The following is a 19,168-nucleotide window of genomic DNA, read 5'->3' on the forward strand; positions in this document are numbered from 1 at the left end:
CTGTCTGCTATCTTGTGGATAACTTTTCATAATTTGTTTTCTGTCATATCTTGGTTTCTCAGATTTCATGTACACATTTGCTGACATGGACACAAACAAAACATACTAACAGTGATAATATTACAAAATAATTTTCATTCTTCAATTTTCATTTCATTCTTATTCTTTCTACAGTGGTTCTGTAAAACCAACTATTGCTCCTGACATCTCTGATTCAATGGGTCATTTATGAATGGTTAGGAATGTTATTAATTGTGTTCTTCGTTTTTTGTCATCTTCCTTCTTTATCAAAACCCAATTCACAAAACCTCTATAAACACAATATTTATTGTCCACAAAAGCAAATGCTGTTCACTGTAAAAACAAAACTCTTGTTTTGCAAAAAATAATAATTATGTATTGTGCATTATATAGATTGTATTGAACCAAGGCTTCCCTGTACAGTTGCTTCATGCGAATTTTGTTGCGTATCAGGATTCGATCACTGGTGTCTATGGTGAATCTACTGTATGTTGGAAATGACACAAAGGACACATCATTTTAAATTGAAGGGCTCATCTCATCCTGCTTACCAGATTTGTTGCCTACACACTTTCTCAAAAATAATTCTCCCTATAGCAATTGATCCTTTACTAAATAAATAAAAAACTCTTCCCTGAACATTTGCTATGTATCCAAGTCATTCAAATGAGCAGTAATCCTACCACTTATCAAAACGACTAAACTTGACAGGCCATTTATTTCAAAGATCTGAGAAAGTTTTAGCTTAACAACTAAGCTCATGAATACCTGATTCAGAACCAGTTAAAGGAAATCTTTCAGTCAGGGTTTAGGCCTCAACAGCAATGCTGATCAAAATAATTCATTCATACTAGATGTGAAAACAGCAATTTCCTGGTTTAAATCTTATTTAGCTTCAGAGAATCATTCCTCTGCTGAGTGAACTTGCTCGTTTTGCAGTGAAACAATTAGGTGGCTCTTAAAAGAGCCTTTGTGTTTTTGGGGCTTTTACTCCGAGCGCTCAGTTTAAGCACGCTCTCCGCGAATGCGACGGGCCAGCTGGATGTCTTTGGGCATGATGGTGACTCTCTTGGCGTGGATGGCGCACAAGTTAGTGTCCTCGAACAGACCAACCAGGTATGCCTCACTAGCCTCCTGCAAGGCCATGACAGCGGAGCTCTGGAAGCGGAGATCGGTCTTGAAGTCCTGAGCGATTTCTCTCACCAGGCGCTGGAAAGGCAGCTTACGGATCAGCAGCTCAGTAGATTTCTGATAACGACGAATCTCCCTCAGAGCGACAGTACCGGGCCTGTAACGATGAGGCTTCTTCACGCCGCCAGTGGCCGGCGCGCTCTTGCGAGCAGCCTTAGTGGCGAGCTGCTTCCTCGGGGCTTTGCCACCGGTGGATTTACGGGCGGTCTGCTTGGTTCGTGCCATAGTGACAGAAGTCGACTGTTCACCAACAAGGAGGAACGAGAATAGGAACCTAGTAAGGCGACGTCCTTTTTAAGCCCTAACGACGACCAGCGCTCATTGGGCGTCTTCAACACGAAGACCATCCATTGGACAATCAAGTGTGCGTCACCGCTCGACAATTGGCCCGTAGAGCGCACACATAAAAAAAACGCCTACTTTTCAGGCGGGTTCACGGCAAGACTTTGTTTGGATTTTTCTGCCCATAATGTACCATAATCAGTCTCCTTAATTCGCATACAATCTGCTAGAGCTCCTAGAGAAGCGAAAAATTTCACAGGGCTTGGTAGGGTCCATGTAGCCCACTCCCCTGCTGTGAAGGGATTAACGCCCATTGTCTTGGTAATGCGATGTAAGCGGCTCACCCCCAGCTCATACGCCTGCCAAAGCACAAGCTGGCTCACCCCCAAGCTCATATGACCAAAACACCAAACGTGATACTTCACAAAAAAGTTGAAGTTACAAGCAGACTGTATGTTACCGATACTACAACAAACGGCAGAAAATTTGTAGACTCGTGTTTCAAAAGTTACAATTCAATCGCACGTAGAGACGACAGTTTCTCTAATGAGTCCCGTCAAACAATAAAAATAAATAAAAATGTTTGAATCTTGCTCTTTGTATATTTCATATACTATACTATATAATATTTGTTGTAATCAAACACTTTCTGTTTCCGCGTTTGAATTCGCGTTTGAAAAGCTAAGAAATTATATGGCGCAGTTAGCTTGATGCTAATGTTATATAGGAAATCCCATATCATTGCTAGCGAAAATTAGCATGGTCGCGTTGCATCACTGCATCACTGATAAATGTTGTGATCTAAACAGCAGGCTGGAAAAGGAGAGGAAAAGACAGGAAAACAAATTCATGTGCTCTCTATCTATCTATCTATCTATCTATCTATCTATCTAGATAGATAGATAGTTAGAAGCATTTGATAGAAGCATTTGTGTTTCTGCTTGTTTGTGATCTAAACAGCAGGCTTGAATCTTGCTCTTTGTACATTTCTTATACTATCTATCTATCTATATTTGTGTTAGAAGCATTTGATAGAAGCATTTGTGTTTCTGCTTGTTTGATCTAAACAGCAGGCTTGAATCTTGCTCTTTGTACATTTCTCATACTATCTATCTATCTATCTATCTATCTATCTATCTATCTATCTATCTATCTATCTATCTATCTATCTTTGTGTTAGAAGCATTTGATAGAAGCATTTGTGTTTCTGCTTGTTTGTGATCTAAACAGCAGGCTTGAATCTTACTCTTTGTACATTTCTTATACTATCTATCTATCTATATTTGTGTTAGAAGCATTTGATAGAAGCATTTGTGTTTCTGCTTATTTGTGATCTGTGATCTCTGTGATCAGAGACTTTCTGGGTGAGGCTGCTGCCTCAGTCTTGCTCTGTGAATTAACATAATAAAGGGTGATGTTTGGCTTTGCTAATTGCTGGCAAGAAGGAGAAGAAGGAGGGGTGATGTCCTCAGAATCCTGAATTCTCAGGAGCTCTAGTGTTAAAAACAGACTCTGCACATAACACTGTTATTTTATGTCTCTGGTACCATATAATCCTACATTTCTCACCTGCCAACACTGCTGGCTTTCATTAGTTGCCAGCAGCTTATGCTTACTGTCCTATATTCTGTTCATAGGAGCAACATCATGTCTGTCTTTATGCACACGTATAAATTCATGTGTGGATATGCAACATTAGAGTGATTGTGCGCATTTAAACGAAGTGTGCGAATGCTTAGACGTGAAACAGCAGCATCCAATAATGACACAAGAGCACATACTAAAATCTGCATGAATGAAAAGTTGCACTTCATAAGTCGATGTGGGTGGCTCTTAAAAGAGCCGTTGGATTCTGAAAACAGAAGGGAAATTTACTTGGATTTAACGGTCTTCTCGGTCTTTTTGGGCAGCAAAACAGCCTGAATGTTGGGCAGCACGCCACCCTGAGCGATGGTCACTCCTCCCAACAGCTTGTTCAACTCCTCGTCGTTACGCACGGCGAGCTGCAGGTGACGAGGAATGATACGAGTCTTCTTGTTGTCGCGGGCGGCGTTGCCTGCCAACTCGAGAATCTCAGCAGTTAGATACTCCAACACGGCAGCCAAGTAGACGGGAGCACCGGCACCGACGCGCTCGGCGTAGTTACCCTTGCGCAAAAGCCTGTGTACACGGCCCACAGGAAACTGTAGTCCGGCGCGAGACGAACGAGTCTTGGCCTTGGCCCTAGCCTTACCACCGGTCTTGCCTCTGCCACTCATAATGTCAACCACAGCGCTGTAAGCAAAGATGAAATAATCACGCCTGCTCTAAGAGCGCTGGAGATATAGCTAAATAAGCTGCTCTCCTATTGGCTTAAAGAAGGCATGACGAATAACCAACCCGAAGCGGTCGACATCCAAAGCCAGCCTCCATCTCTTTACCCTGCAACACTCCATGTGGCACGTCTTTTCTTGTCCTTCGTATATGCATTTCAATATTGAATCAAGTTTTAGAAATCTTCTAAGCTATTCAGGGTACACGCATATGTATGACAAGGACAGGAGAGATTGGCAAATTAAAAAATATCATACAATAGAATATTACTGTGTACATGTCCATATGTTGAATGAGATGCAAAATGTTTTACGCGCGTTTACTCTACAAAACTCCCTCTCGTAATAACGTTTTTCTATATGTATGCACTTCAATTTAATGTAGAAATGTACTCAAGTTATTCAAGCTACGTACAGTACATGTATGACAAGGAGAGGAGAGATGGGCAGACTAATGTATTCATAGCATACAATAAAATCTTATTATATACAATATTTCTGTGAATAATGAAATGCAACATGTTTACTATGGATACAGTAAGAAAAACTGATTTTCGTTGGACCCTAATAGATATATAAAGTTATATATATGTTGTTTTACCGTCATATTGATATTGTAATGAGTATGGATTGCTTGAAATGCTTGTGTATTGACTTTTCATTCTCCATTTTAATAAAGTACACTTGGGCAAATAAAACATACGTATATAAAATAGAATCTTATTCTACACAGTATTTCTGTATTTAGGACGGGATGAATGTTTTAGGTTGTCATTTTTCTTCCCAATGTCCACGCACTTAATGTAGAGCAATGGATGAAACTGCACCTTAAAATCCACCAACGACACAAAATATTTAGTTTAAAGAAAAGCGCTCTTTAGAAAAAAAGGTGGGTGGCTCTTAAAAGAGCCTTTTGGGGAGACCAAGACATGAAAACATGCACGTTTACTTCTTCTTGGGGGCTGCTTTTTTCGCCTTTGCTGCTTTTGGCTTGGCGGTCTTGGGCTTCGCAACCTTTGCCTTCTTGGGGCTCTTGGCTGCTTTCTTCGGAGCGGCCGGCTTCTTCGCTTTCTTGGGACTCTTGGTAGCTTTGGCGGCAGCGGGCTTCTTCGCCTTCTTGGGCGACTTCTTTGCAGCGGCGGCGGGCTTCTTTGCCGCGACCTTCTTGGGCTTTTTAGCCGCGGCAGGCTTCTTAACGGGGGACTTTTTCGCCTTAGGCGCGGCTTTCTTGGCGGGCTTCTTCTTAGTTTCCGCTTGCTTGTTGATCTTAAACGAGCCAGACGCTCCGGTGCCTTTGGTCTGCACCAAAGTCCCTTTCGTCACCAGGCTCTTGATGGCGAGCTTGACGCGAGAGTTGTTCTTCTCCACGTCGTAACCGCCAGCAGCCAAAGCTTTCTTCAGCGCGGCGAGAGACACGCCGCTCCGTTCTTTGGAAGCAGAAACAGCTTTAACGATAAGCTCACCGACGCTGGGTCCCGCTTTCTTGGGTCTAGCAGCAGCTTTCTTCTTGGGCGCTTTAGCCGGCGCGGCAGCGGTTGAGGCTGGAGCCACTTCTGCCATCCTTGAATTTTCTAAGAGAAACAAACACTGAACGAACTGATCTGTGAATGTGAACCTCCCTCCTCGCGACGGACTGTGGTCTTAAAATACACATGAGGACGGTGTAGACTCAACTCGCCCGACACTGCGTGCCTGTGCTTCCGTGAGTAGATGGTACTTGTGTTTTCTCACGACAAATCTCGACCTAAATATGCATCCAAACACTATTTGCAGTGCATCAAAAAACGCGAATGGCAAGAGAAGGCTCTCTCGTTTATTTGCGTGCCAGGGAAGCCCATGCAGTTTCGGGTCGTTTTTCACAACTGCCACAAAAACGCAACCTGCGACTGTCGCACCTAAGAAGACATGCTGTGTTTTGTGTGATGTGTGGGGTGAAATTGACAGAAATGAAGGAGTAGGTCTAACAGCTCATATGGCGCATTTCCACTAGGGCCTGCTTGGCACGGTACGGTTCGATTCGCGACGGTTTGTGAGTGTTTCCATTAGTACCAGGACCCGTTTAGCCGGCCCCTTTGGGTACTTTTTTCGTACCGACTCGCTTGAGGTTCTAACCGTTCCGAAGCGGTACAGTTCTGTGACGTGGAGGGACAGCATGACACTGATTGGCCAGGGAGTGTCGTCACAGGTTGCGTCAGGAGAGCGACTCCTCCGCTATGCTATGGACTCCTCAGCCGTTTTTAAAACCCAAGGAGCGAAGTCTGTTCCCTGGTCAAACGCCGAGGTACAAACCTTTCTGTTAATAATCAGCGATAAAAAAATCCAGGGTGAACTGGACGGGGCCACTAGAAATGTAAAGGTTTTTAGCGAGGTTTCCGCGCTAATGGCCACTCATGGCTACCAGCGGTCCGTTCAGCAGTGCCGGTCGGTCCAAGCTAAAAAAGCTTAACGCGATTACCGGGCGGTGAAGGACCATAACGGACGCAGCGGAGCAAACCGCAAAGACTGGAAATGGTTCCAGCAAATGGATGTCATATACGGTCACCGGCCAGCCAGTAACGGAAGAGAAAACGTGCTGGACACGGCGATGTCGGTGCTGGAGGCCACGGAGAATGGTGAGTGTATTGTGATTTCACAGTTTTACTACTAGGCTCGTAAAAGATGTAATATGAACGTAATATGAACGCATCTATTGTAAACGCAGGAATTTAGAGCTGTGTTTGTAGTAAATGTTACCACCACAGTCACTACTGTACAATAGCTAGCTCTTAGCCTTGCTAGTTGCTAGTTAGCTGTAGCCATAGCAGCGATGACGTGCTACACATTTTGTGCAGTTACGCTATATTGTTGTTGCTTTCACGTGAATGCTTGTGTTTAATATTTGTTATTTTTTACGTTCAAGATTCCCCTTCCACTGACGAGGCGAGCGGAGTTGGCGGAAAATGTTTCCTTCAACCGGGCTTTCCTTGGAGTGCTTGGCGAACTTGTGAACACCATGCGAGACAGACGCCAGTAAAAGCACACAAAATGTTGCTTGTAGTACTATAAATATTTATTTCATATAAAGCTATACGTATATATTTGCTTTTTGCACTTTTTAAAACTATAACTATATTATGAAATATAGATATTTAAAGTACAACATATGTAAATAATAAAGTTTGATTTCATTTGATTGTATGACTGATGCTTTTTATGCAGGGTGTGTTCAGCCTGTTTGAGTAATACCAAATTATTATCAATAATTAGAGCAACCACATACAATAATGAAGATAAAGATAAATAAGATACAATAATGCTATTTGTTAAGGGGTGTTGTGCCGGTGTTGTGGTCGCATACAAATGATGTCACGACACTACAACCCGCGCGCCAACAGCGACTCCACCCACATTGGGGTGGTTCACCATTGTAATGGAAACACAACGCGACCGTACCGTTCCGTTGCGAAGCGACCCGTATCGAACCATACCGCGCCAAGCAGGCCCTAGTGGAAATGCGCCAATAGTGTGTGCTATGAAGGAGAGTCTGAGTAAAGGCATGGAGGTGTTTTGAACGTGGCAATGGTGTGTTTATTAGTTAAAAAATCCCTTGTGTAGGTGTGACTAAAACACAAGCATGGGGTGCAGGAGGCCGTGGCCATATGTACAAATACTATGAGATAATAGTGGTGGTCTCAAGAATCAGGAAAAATTAAACTTATTAACAGGTATGTTTAAAAAAATAAGAGTAAGAACTAATGGAAAAGTAAATGTTTATCTGTCAAAGGTGTAAACTTGTGGAACAGTTGTGACAAGGACATAAAAATCTGCAGTTCACTTGTCAAATTTGAAAAACATGCTTAAAAATAAGGTAATAGATACTTATAATAAAGATAAATAATTTTATATATGTATAACTTGATATTGATTTTTAATAGTAATGTATGATTGTTCTGTAGATGAGCAAAGTTTATTATTAATAACATAATTGGAAATATATATATTTGATTAAAAAGGGTAGTCAATATAATTTAATGCTTCAAACTATACATTTTTCGGTTATCATTATTTTCACCATTATAACCATTATTATTTATTAAATATTATTATTTTACTTTCGTTTTCTTTCTTTTTTATGTAAATGTATGTGTACATATGTGTTTATATATATGTTTATACGTATATGTACATGTTTCTCTAAAATCCGAAATAAACTCTAAACTCTAGTCAGTTTATTCTCTTTCCAGCCTACCAGTTCTTTAAAATCCCAGTAGCATTTCCAGTGCCATACGTCTATGTATGTCAGACAAGTAGGCGTGTTTCTACTCCAAGGACTCTCTGAACTGTTTTCTCCCAACTGGTTTTTTATGATGGTGCAAAATCCTTAAATTTATCAGAAGCCTAAATGACAGACTGTATTTGTCTGTATGTTTCCCTTTGTATTTTGTAGTGTTCTTACAATTGCTGTTGTGTTTGTTACAGGTATTGTTTACTGTCTTTTTCCTCAGGTGATGTGTATGTTCTAGTGCTGTCAATTCCAGGTGCCGCGATTAAAAGTCCTGACCAGGATTTTGCTCAAGCTTGCTAGATTTTCTAATTAGCAATCCAGGTAAAATTAGTGGAATCAATACAATCCAGGAAGCCAGAGCAAAATCCTGGTGAGGACTTTTAATCGCGGCACCTGGAATTGACAGCACTAGTATGTTCAGGTATAATTGTTAGGTATCATTTGACTTTCGTCTAGTGGTTTTTCCAGCTTAGAGTACCTTGTGTTCAGGACTATCTATTCTTGGAGATTCCAAGCAACTACGTAGCACTTTTGTAAGTCGCTCTGGATAAGAGCGTCTGCTAAATGCCATAAATGTAAATGTAACACGCGCACACACACAAGCTGAGATGCTAAGAAAACGTACAGCAGTGGATACAAAGTTGTACAGATCATATACATTATAGAACACAACATAAAATACATTCTAGGCTGCCCAACAAAGCACAGCACGTGGGAAAACTAACAGGACAGAAATAGCTTTAATCTAATTATTGTGCAAACACATTCCTAAGGGAAAAACTCTTTGGGTGAAAATGTGGGTGGCTCTTAAAAGAGCCTTTGGGTTGGTTAAGTCGCACTATTTGGCCATTTACTTGGAGCTGGTGTACTTGGTGACGGCCTTTGTGCCTTCAGACACGGCGTGTTTGGCCAGTTCACCGGGAAGCAGCAGGCGCACGGCGGTCTGGATCTCCCTGGAGGTGATGGTAGAGCGCTTGTTGTAGTGGGCGAGACGAGAAGCCTCACCAGCGATGCGCTCGAAAATGTCATTGACGAAAGAATTCATGATTCCCATCGCCTTGGAAGAGATACCGGTGTCGGGGTGGACCTGCTTCAGAACTTTGTACACGTAGATAGCGTAGCTCTCCTTCCTGGTCTTTCTGCGCTTCTTGCCTCCTTTACTGGCCGTCTTGGTCACGGCTTTCTTAGATCCCTTCTTCGGGGCGGACTTTGCTGGCTCAGGCATGATGCTCGGTGATGAGTGAAACACCGTTGAATGAACAACAACTCTCCAGCACCTCCTACATTAAGAGTTTGGTATTCTAATTAGGTCACGCCCTCCCTCCACGCTCATGACTAAGCATCATTGGTCAAAAACAAGCCCTCCTCTGACAGGACCTCCTATCGTGGCTCCGCCACCCCACTGTGCCGTAGCGTTTACCTCTTAATCCCGCCCAGCCATTTCTGCCTTCAACTTTCAAACGAAAACTATGATAGAGCTTCAAAATCTGTTTAGTTCTGCTTGCGCAAGGAATTTCTAGCTTTTCATTTTATTAGACTAAAATTCTTTGGATGTGGTTCTAAACTAGCTAGGTCATAACTTTGATTATCATTACAAAAAAAAAAAATCTTTATTTGTATAGTATCTTTCATAGATACATGAAACTCAAAGTGCTTTACAAAATAAATAAAAAACATTTAAAAAAACCTAAAGAAAAAAAGGAATCAAACATAATAAAATATAATAAAATGACAATTTATTAAAATAGACAGAGTAATGTAATAAAGTAAATAAGACGACTTAAAATAATTAGAACAGACATAGAATGGTAAATGTCATAATGTCAAAATTATTTACCATTAGTTTCAATAATGCAGATTCATTGCATTATTTCGTCATAAAGCGTCTCCATTTATTTAATATGTCCATTTATTTAAATGTTTTAGGATTCAGAGACTACAACGTGCATTTTAAAACTTGTAGTACACGGCAACGTCGGACATTGTGTGATAAATGGTGTAGACAATTATCTGGGGGTTCATGTAACAGTAAACAAGTAACAGTTCATGTAGCCTATAAAATGAAATGGTATAAAGCGTATGCTGTTTTAAACGCATGAAACAGCTCTTTAAATGAGCATATGGGTGGCTCTTAAAAGAGCCGTTGGTTTTGTGTCGAGTTGAGCGTTTAACCTCCGAATCCGTACAGAGTGCGTCCCTGGCGTTTCAGAGCATAAACCACATCCATAGCGGTGACGGTCTTTCTCTTGGCGTGTTCGGTGTAGGTAACCGCGTCCCTGATAACGTTCTCCAGGAACACTTTGAGCACACCACGGGTCTCCTCGTAAATCAGACCGGAAATACGCTTGACACCGCCACGACGAGCCAGACGGCGAATAGCGGGTTTAGTAATGCCCTGGATGTTGTCACGGAGAACCTTGCGATGACGCTTAGCGCCTCCTTTCCCAAGACCTTTACCACCCTTACCTCTTCCAGACATCGCTAATCGTTTCTTTCACTGCTGAAACAATAAAGCTGCAACACCCAGCGCGCATCTGTTATACTTCTCTACAGGACCTGCTTGAAGACACAGGAGCACTGGAGGAGGCGGAGCTAAATGCCACGTTCCTCCAAAGCCTCCAGCACCACATTTAGATGAACTGGAACAAGGACTCCACGCTAAGTCACAAAAGTACAATTTTACAATTTGAGATAGTTTAGGCAAGCACAACAAGCAGCAAAGAGAAGGGAAAAGAGAAAGCAAAGAAAGACAGCAACAGCCGGCCTACAACTCTTACTGTTACTACTACTGCTTATAACAAGAATAAGACTTGGCATAGAAGTACACTATATTGCCAAAAGTATTTGCTCACCCACATATGTATGATGACTACAAAACTTGTCAGACCTCTACAACATACGTATGACTTCTACACTAGCAAGACCTCTCCAACTTATTTTAGACCTCTACAAAACTAGTCAGACCTCTGCAACACTATTCAGACCTCTACAAAAATACATTTTTCATGAAAGAAATTTGTCTTGAACACAAAACAAAACCGAAACGGCAATATGCTTATGACTGAAGGCTTTTCCTACAAAACAGTAAGTCAGTAGGGCCTCATACAGAGTCAATGCATGGCTTTATAAAAACAAAAGAAACGTATTCAGAGGTTTGGTCACATCAAAGGTTGGTTATATACAACATGTATTTCCTACCTTGTGTGTCTGCACTGCATGTAATTTTACTGCTTCCTATGACACATAAGCTTTGAGTTGTCATAACATCTCATTGTGACATAAGCAAACAATGCGAATAAATAAGTGAATAAATCTGCACTCCTACAATGTGATCAAAACACCATTAACGGCCATTAATAAGGGTGGTCATTAAAAAGGACAGACACTAATAAACGTGAAAATAAGGGTGGTCATTAATACGCTTGGCCAATAATTAGGGCAATCATTAATAGGAGAGGTAATTCATAAGGGTTAACCAATAGTAACACACACACACACACACACACACACACACACACACACACACACACACACACCTTAGTCTGTGTAACAATAAAGGACCGAAGGACATTCATAACTGCATTCTCACTCCTTCATCTCAAAGCACTTACAGCAGCAGTCCCAGAATACCTTATAGTGAAGGTCTCTGTCTGAAGGGTAAAAACACAGGCATCCAACCCGAGCTGATAGCACGGGGCAACTGAGCTGTCATTAGCTGAACTGTAGTTGAGAAATTACCCATAAGCATAAATCTGAATGAAATACAGCTCCATATTGTGTATGCAGTGTATTTAAATGCTGTGTTGTTGGAATCTGTAGTAAAGTCTGAAGTTAACCTGAAGTTAAATGTAAATCTAAAAAAAATTAAATTATCATTTAAAAATCATTATCTGCCACTAGATGTCGCTGTATCTCAGGTTTAACTGAGCTTAGATCTGTTTTTCTGAGGTTTAGGATCACTGTAATTGAAGCCCATACTCAGGTAAAATTGAAACATTTTCATACCTAGCTGAGCTATTATTAACTAAATAGGGAAGCTGAAGCAGTGAGAACACTGTCAGCAAGGCGGAGTCATCACTGGACCGTTTGGTCAGGACTGTAGGACACAGTCTCTCTTGTGGTATATTAGGTAGGTGCTCTGTCATGAAAAACATCCTCTTATAACTTTCATTTTGTTGATCAGATTTATTTTAGCTGTGTAGACTTGTTTTTTGCCATGGTAGAAACACCATCGGTTACAAAATGGAATCAAATACCTACTCTGTTGGCTGAAACCTATGATCCTAGGCGCGTTCTTGTGATCAGTGCAGCGCTGAATAAACGGAGATGACCTCCGCCGTCCGTCACTCTCTTCATCTATTATATTCTGTAAATCAGCCACTTCCATCACTGATGACGGACACGCGCGAGCTTCGCGGAACGGAAGTGAACGTTTCTGTCTCTTAGCAACCAGCTGTAGCGTCAAACATGGCGGGAGATAAAGACTCTGCAGGTATCAAACGACGTGAACGTTCTTTGTTGGTCACGTGACCAGATATTCTGCGCCGTGCAGTAACGTGCGTTAACTGACTAGCATACGCTAGCTAACTAACACAAGTTGTTAAGCTACTGTAGTGCTGTTAGCTAATGTTACAGGGTTGTAACTACGTTAGAGTCCTGCACCGGGTCGGGTACGGGCAAATAGATGCTGAAACGGGTGGGTTTTACACATACCGAAATTTTACGGGTGGGTATGCGGGCGGGTAAGTTAAATAAGTGGTCATTTTTAGTAGGCTTTTATTTGCTTCGTAATGAACATAGTGTTACATTTTGCCTGATTAGCGCCTCCCGATGGTGGTGGCGAAGCTCAGGGGAGCTTACTTATACCGTAGCTCCGTTGGCCAGAGCGGGCTGAACTTTACTCTTCAGCTGTTCTGGGGTAATACCCAAACTTCGGTTCTTTTCCAGCGGAAACATGAGCAGAGGCTGGTTGTAACACAGTACCGGGCATTTATTGTAGCTCGCTAGGTGGTTACAAAGCAAATGGGTGGCCGTGCTAGAACAAGGAAAAATGACGAGAGAGAACTTGGCGTTTAGGATTTGTGATCCAAGAGCGCAGAACGCAGCTCAAACCTGGGACTGTGGACGATATACTGTTCCTGCACAGTAACCTAGGATAGATTTGTGAACCTATGCGATTTTATTTGGTTGTTATACTGGCATTTGCTCCCTCTCATTTTGCAGTTGCTAATTTTAGATAGGAATAGCCATACTGTTCCTGCACAGCAACCTTATATTTTATTTTGTGTTGTACTGACGTTTTTTCAGAGGCGCATTGAAAAATAAAGTGCTCTATAGGAATACTTTCGATTTGTGTGATTTTTCACGGGCACGGGTGGGTAACGGGTAGAATATTAACGGGTCCGGGCGGGTACGGATTTAACTTTGAAATAGCCACTCTGCGGATATGGGTGGGTACGGGTCTCAAAAATCGGACCCGTGCAGGACTCTAAACTACGTTAGCTGGCTGGCTAACTGGCATTTTCATTTTAGAGCATAAAGTTGACATAAACAATAAAATATGTTGGCTACACTATTTTATATTTTACTTTGCTAATGAACTTCATTTCCCTCTAAATGTGACGTGCAGATATTCTAATGGTTCACATGTTAAGTAACTTGTTATCTGACTTAAGAACAACCTGAAAGATCCTAGTGCAAGATTGACCACCAAACCAGTTACCAAACCAGTTACGTGACGGAGTTTAACAAAGGTTATACATGAAAGGTTATATTTGAAATCTTCATGGCTGAAAGTTAATTGTAGGGAGCTATCATAAAATGACAAAAACACTTATTTTTCAATATAGTATGAATATGAGATTTTCTAAAAAAAAAAAAAAAAAAGTTTTAGCATCACATTCGAACTGACGACACCTAAACGAACCTTGGGCCACTTCGTTACAACAGGCATGTCAAGCTGTTTGGATTAACAAGATAATTTTCTACTGTCCTTTACAGAAGGTATTGTATCTGAGGTCCACAAGAGGATCAGCAACGCATTTGATGTGTTTGATCATGAATTCAATCACACGGTTGATGTCAGGTAAGGTTTAATTCATGACAAATTCCACCTAAATGTACAAACTCCCCATTTACTGCACTGTACATACACAGTTCTCGTTCATTACATTTTATTGCTTTATTTCTCTAAATGTGTCCTTTTCTTGTTTTCCTAGAGAAATTGGTACCATTATTCGATCCCTTGGTTGTTTTCCAACTGAAGCTGAACTGCATGACATTATTGCAGAGGTCAGTGTTATTTTGTCTGTGTAGAATATTTCATTATTAAGTTATAGGCCAACAGTGTTTTATTGGCTGTGTAGTGAGATCTGGTGTATACTGAAGGTGATGTGTAGTTGCTTTAACAGGTTGAGGAGGAGGAGTCAACAGGATATATCCGCTTTGAGAAATTCCTTCCGACTATGACCAAGGTCTTGATGGAGCACAAGTAAGACAAGGCCTAATTCACTGTGATTTTATATGATCCCAGAGTGTACTGATGAAATGATATGTTCTTGGTATTGGATGAAACTTCACATTTGAACTCTTCCCAGTAGATGCTTGATTCTCGTTTTAGCACCATTAGCATTAAATCCATTATGTGAAGCTCATCACAGTAAATTAAAGTGGACCGATATTGCTGCATGCACTCTCAGTGACTACTGAGTTTCTCTTACTGGAGCATAATTTGTCCGAGATCTGTCTGAGCAAGACTTTACTTGTTTCAGTGATTCATTGACAATAAACAACAAAGTAGGTTTTAATTACCTGAACAAGTAAAGTAGGTTTTGCAAGAAAGGTTTGCTGATTTTTATCACCCAGCCATTTGAAAGCATAGGTGAATAATGTTTTAGTAGATCTGAATCTTATCATTTATTGATTATTGTTTATTGTAACATGTATAACTCCATTTAAGAGAATGGAGTGATATGGCGATCCACTAAATTGGAAGTATTCCACTGTGCCTGGAAGGATAGCATTATTGACTACAAACGGGCACTCACTAAAGCACGCTCAGCATACTTAGCCTCACTGATAGAGAAAAATAAAAACAATCCTAGATTTCTTTTTAATACTATTTCTAAACTTACAAAAAATCAAGCAGGCACAGAACCTCAGATTCCAGTAAACCTCACTAGTAATGTATTTATAGATTTCTTTGATAATAAAATAGAGAATATTAGACAAAATATAAAACCCTTTATTAGCAATACAACTGGTATGTCATCTGGTTTGGTTGATATTGATTTAAATGACATACCGGGAGAAAAACTTGATGCTTTTCATCCACTCCCAAAATCAGAATTAGAGAAAATAATTTCTTCCTTAAATTGTACTACCTGCACATTAGACTCAGTTCCCTCAAAGTTATTAAAAGAGGTATTACCAGCTGTAACTGAACCTCTTCTAACTATAGTTAACTCATCCATTACAATAGGTCACATGCCCAAATCATGTAAATTAGCAATTATCAAACCTCTGATCAAGAAACCAAATCTTGATCCGACTGTGCTATCTAATTATAGACCCATTTCAAACACATCATTTATATCTAAGATCATAGAAAAAGCTGTTGCCCAGCAATTATGCCTATATCTGCATAGGAATAACACATTTGAAAAGTTCCAATCTGGTTTTAGGCCCCATCACAGTACTGAAACAGCATTAGTTAAAGTAACAAATGATCTCCTCCTTGCATCAGATCAAGGCTATGTATCACTGTTAGTGCTTCTTGATCTTAGTGCAGCTTTCGACACAATTGATCATAGGATCTTGCTAGAAAGGTTAGAACGCTGGGTTGGAGTCTCAGGCACAGCCCTTTCATGGTTTCAGTCTTACTTAACAAATCGCTATCAGTTTGTAGAGCTCAATAATATTTCATCCAAACGTACAATGGTTAAATATGGGGTCCCGCAAGGCTCCATCTTAGGACCACTATTATTTACATTATATATGCTACCATTGGGCACAGTTATAAACAAACATGGTGTCAATTTTCACTGCTATGCGGATGACACTCAACTTTACATATCAGCCAAACCCGATGACAAACTCAGTTTAGGAAAAATTGAGGCCTGTGTAAGAGATATTAAGTGCTGGATGTCTCTAAACTTCCTACAATTAAATGAGGACAAAACAGAAGTTCTCCTTGTGGGCCCTAAGGCCGCAAGACAGAAAATTCCAAATTTAATGCTTAATCTTGCAGACTATCCCATTACACCTGGCACAGTAGCCAAAAACCTAGGCGTCATACTCGACTCTGACCTATCATTTGATAAATATATAGATAATACTACTAGGATAGCTTTTCTACATCTCCGCAACATTGCCAAATTAAGAAATGCATTATCACAGGATGATGCAGAAAAATTGGTGCACGCCTTTGTTAGCTCTAGACTAGACTACTGCAATTCACTACTGTCAGGATGTTCAAATAGGAATCTAAATAAACTTCAAGTAGTTCAAAATGCCGCAGCTAGAGTTCTGACCAGAACTAGAAAATTTCAGCATATTAGACCAGTCCTATCAGCCCTGCATTGGCTCCCAGTTAAATTTCGTATTGATTTTAAAATTCTATTATTAGCATATAAAGCACTACACGGGCTTGCTCCTGAATACCTCCAGGAACTTATTTCCTACTATGAACCCCCACGTCAACTAAGATCACAGGGTGCTGGTCTGTTATTAGTTCCACAAATTAACAAGGTAACAGCAGGGGGAAGAGCCTTTTCTTATAAGGCCCCCCAGCTTTGGAATAATCTTCCTAAATGTGTCCGGGACTCTGACACAGTCACAATCTTTAAATCTAGGTTGAAAACCCACTTATTTAGTCTAGCGTTTGATAATTAATATCCCCCTTAGATAAAGGTACAGATCCAGGGGTTCATAGACGAAGGGTTTTATGGTAGACTGGGGTGCTGGTGCTGTCATCCTGTCACTGCTCGTGGTCACTCAAGTTTGTTGACAGTGCAGTGGACGGATGCCATTGTCTCAGAATGCCCCCAAGCCTATGTTACCTTCTGGTTCTGCCTTTTTAGCTAGGCTGTAATAATTTAACTTAGTGCCGGAGTTGCTGCCACACTCCAGAAATGTTTATAATTTTACCTGTCCTGTATATGTCCTCATACAGAGCTAATTTTCCCTGTTTCATTTCTCCACATGGCTGCCCGCCTGCTTGAGGTATAATGAGATGAGGAGAGACAAGCGATCCATCCTGGCCGGCCACCTCCTGCCTAACCGGATGCCTACACCATGATGGACATTATTACATCTTTTTCGGTCTAAATGGACATTATTGCATCTTTTACATTCTGTCTACATTCTGTCTATATTGTTGTTGTTGTCATGGTGACCGGTGTCGGCCAGAGGAGGATGGGCTCCCCCCCTGAGTCTTGGTTCCTCTCAAGGTTTCTTCCTCATGCAAAAACTAGGGAGTTTTTCCTTGCCACTGTCGCCTTTGGCTTGCTCACTGGGGGCTAGGACTCGGCACTTGTAAAGCTGCTTTGTGACAACAACTGTTGTAAAAAGCGCTATATAAATAAAATTTGATTGATTGATTGATTGATTGATATTCCTTATTACATAACTGTAATTAGTTGACTTGTTAGCTCCTGTTCATGTGAGCCTTACCTTTGTACACAAGGCATATTCATTATATCATTTAGTATCCACCCAGTGAGATGTGGTGAGTGTGTGTGTGTTGTGTGTGTCATGTTGTGTTGCAAATCTCTAAGAAAGATGATTTCAATTATCTTCACAGAAAATACTTAGATATGGTGTATTTTAAGTGTTAACTATATATATATATATGGTGTTGTAATGTGGAATGAGGTGTTTTCTGGGGTGAGTTTCAGGAGAGTGTTTCAGTGCCAGCCCCAAACATGTTGCATGGTTATTAAAACTGCGTACTTTAGCACCACTTTCATTTCAGAACCCACACTACATATATTTTAAAGCCAGGACAGTGCTTGATTGCTGCTAGTGAAAAAGTAATTCTTGACTAACATTCTGCTCAATCCTGACCTTTTTAATGAAGAAAAAATTTTTGTGGATTGGCTGAATCTCCTGGAAGGCTTGAACCCCGAATTGAAAAAGTCCTAGCGATGCCCTTGATGTGGGAGAATAGATTTGCATAACCAGTTCTGTTCTGTCTCCTCTGTTCAGGTTTCGCCCCATTCCTGATGATATGCTCCTGCAGGCCTTTGAGGTAATTCACATTCATGTACTAGATCTAGAAACTCTAGTTCTAGTGTTCATGCACTGCGAGTGCATTAATGTCTACGTTAATGGCAGCCTTCTTCACACTGGACCTCATCTACAGTCATTGCTATGAATACTTCAGCTTATATGTTTTCTGTGTAATTACTAATCTACCCTAAACACCCTCCTTAGGTTCTAGATCAGCAGAAAAAGGGATTTTTGGAACCAGAAGAACTATCCAAATATTTGATGCAAGAGGGTAAAATCATATTTCACTTATTCAAAAGCATAAGTTAACAATATAAAAACATACGTTCTTGCATGAAAAGAATATAATGTACATGACTCAGGATCGCCAGTGTGTGTTCAGTTTCGTTTCATCCCTGTTCCCAACACGTTTATCATTCTACTGACCCTCATCACCTGCAACATGTGTGATGAGCCTCTCTGCCTCTGTGTCGCACTTCAAAATGGTTAACTGCACATTTTCTCAGTGTTTTAATGTGGTTTAGATATTTTGAATTTCCCTGTAAAACACTGGTAAGCACAGTTTTATTCACACTAATCAGGGGAGCCCTTTACCCAAGAGGAAACAGAGGAAATGTTCTCTTTGTGAGCATGATGACCATCAATGACACACAGTGATGATGGAAAGATGCTCCTCACAGTTCTTCTGTACTGTTTCATATGCTGCACTGTCAACGCCTCATACACAATGTTAAAAATAAATATAATAAACCTCTATATACAATAACAAAGAACTTGTCATTTATTCCCTTTGAACTGTAAATAAATGCCTCATGGTACAAAACAGGAAGATTTCCTCGTTATTTGTTAGCATGAAAAATATGTTACA

At 40.7% G+C, this 19,168-nt stretch overlaps 5 protein-coding genes and 1 pseudogene across 7 annotated transcripts; 1 reads left to right on the forward strand and 5 right to left on the reverse strand.

Moving 5' to 3' along the window:
• Nucleotides 1–909: 909 nt before the first annotated feature.
• On the reverse strand, nucleotides 910–1,454 carry LOC143500559 (histone H3). The gene has a single exon (XM_076994707.1). The coding sequence runs from the start codon at nucleotides 1,435–1,437 to the stop codon at nucleotides 1,027–1,029; it is 411 nt and encodes a 136-aa protein (XP_076850822.1). The 5' UTR covers nucleotides 1,438–1,454; the 3' UTR covers nucleotides 910–1,026.
• A 1,851-nt stretch (nucleotides 1,455–3,305) lies between these two features.
• On the reverse strand, nucleotides 3,306–3,752 carry LOC143500522 (histone H2A-like). The gene has a single exon (XM_076994676.1). The coding sequence runs from the start codon at nucleotides 3,750–3,752 to the stop codon at nucleotides 3,366–3,368; it is 387 nt and encodes a 128-aa protein (XP_076850791.1). The 3' UTR covers nucleotides 3,306–3,365.
• A 683-nt stretch (nucleotides 3,753–4,435) lies between these two features.
• LOC143500517 (histone H1 pseudogene) lies at nucleotides 4,436–5,472 on the reverse strand (annotated as a pseudogene).
• Nucleotides 5,473–8,903: 3,431 nt separating this feature from the next.
• On the reverse strand, nucleotides 8,904–9,325 carry LOC143500525 (histone H2B 1/2). Its single transcript, XM_076994679.1, has one exon. It carries the CDS (start codon nucleotides 9,293–9,295, stop codon nucleotides 8,921–8,923), a length of 375 nt encoding a protein of 124 aa, XP_076850794.1. The 5' UTR covers nucleotides 9,296–9,325; the 3' UTR covers nucleotides 8,904–8,920.
• A 634-nt stretch (nucleotides 9,326–9,959) lies between these two features.
• Nucleotides 9,960–10,552, reverse strand: LOC143500523 (histone H4). Its single transcript, XM_076994677.1, has one exon. It carries the CDS (start codon nucleotides 10,547–10,549, stop codon nucleotides 10,238–10,240), a length of 312 nt encoding a protein of 103 aa, XP_076850792.1. The 5' UTR covers nucleotides 10,550–10,552; the 3' UTR covers nucleotides 9,960–10,237.
• A 1,852-nt stretch (nucleotides 10,553–12,404) lies between these two features.
• LOC143500518 (dynein regulatory complex protein 8-like) lies at nucleotides 12,405–18,943 on the forward strand. Of its 3 annotated transcripts, none has more exons than XM_076994672.1 (7): nucleotides 12,405–12,562; nucleotides 14,071–14,155; nucleotides 14,289–14,361; nucleotides 14,481–14,560; nucleotides 18,277–18,319; nucleotides 18,505–18,571; nucleotides 18,882–18,943. In XM_076994672.1, exons 1-7 carry the CDS (start codon nucleotides 12,538–12,540, stop codon nucleotides 18,926–18,928), a joined length of 420 nt encoding a protein of 139 aa, XP_076850787.1. In that variant the 5' UTR covers nucleotides 12,405–12,537; the 3' UTR covers nucleotides 18,929–18,943. The 3 variants fall into 3 exon arrangements, with proteins under 3 accessions (XP_076850787.1, XP_076850785.1, XP_076850786.1); XM_076994670.1 differs by lacking the exon at nucleotides 12,405–12,562 and adding an exon at nucleotides 12,643–12,766; XM_076994671.1 differs by lacking the exon at nucleotides 12,405–12,562 and adding an exon at nucleotides 12,778–12,812.
• The last annotated feature ends 225 nt before the right edge of the window (nucleotides 18,944–19,168 follow it).

Source organism: Brachyhypopomus gauderio, unplaced genomic scaffold (genome assembly GCF_052324685.1).
Source record: "Brachyhypopomus gauderio isolate BG-103 unplaced genomic scaffold, BGAUD_0.2 sc156, whole genome shotgun sequence".
NCBI lineage: Eukaryota > Metazoa > Chordata > Actinopteri > Gymnotiformes > Hypopomidae > Brachyhypopomus > Brachyhypopomus gauderio.

What these genes read in the sequence shown, in the direction of transcription:
- LOC143500559 (XM_076994707.1), bottom strand. Translation starts at nt 1,437, where the DNA reads ATGGCACGAACCAAGCAGACCGCCCGTAAATCCACCGGTGGCAAAGCC.
- LOC143500522 (XM_076994676.1), bottom strand. Translation starts at nt 3,752, where the DNA reads ATGAGTGGCAGAGGCAAGACCGGTGGTAAGGCTAGGGCCAAGGCCAAG.
- LOC143500518 (XM_076994670.1), top strand. Translation starts at nt 12,697, where the DNA reads ATGTTACAGGGTTGTAACTACGTTAGAGTCCTGCACCGGGTCGGGTAC. An exon ending in TGCATGACATTATTGCAGAG is followed by an intron (nt 14,362 to 14,480) that starts GTCAGTGTTATT and finishes TTGCTTTAACAG; the next exon opens with GTTGAGGAGGAGGAGTCAAC. An exon ending in AAGGTCTTGATGGAGCACAA is followed by an intron (nt 14,561 to 18,276) that starts GTAAGACAAGGC and finishes TCCTCTGTTCAG; the next exon opens with GTTTCGCCCCATTCCTGATG.
- LOC143500523 (XM_076994677.1), bottom strand. Translation starts at nt 10,549, where the DNA reads ATGTCTGGAAGAGGTAAGGGTGGTAAAGGTCTTGGGAAAGGAGGCGCT.
- LOC143500525 (XM_076994679.1), bottom strand. Translation starts at nt 9,295, where the DNA reads ATGCCTGAGCCAGCAAAGTCCGCCCCGAAGAAGGGATCTAAGAAAGCC.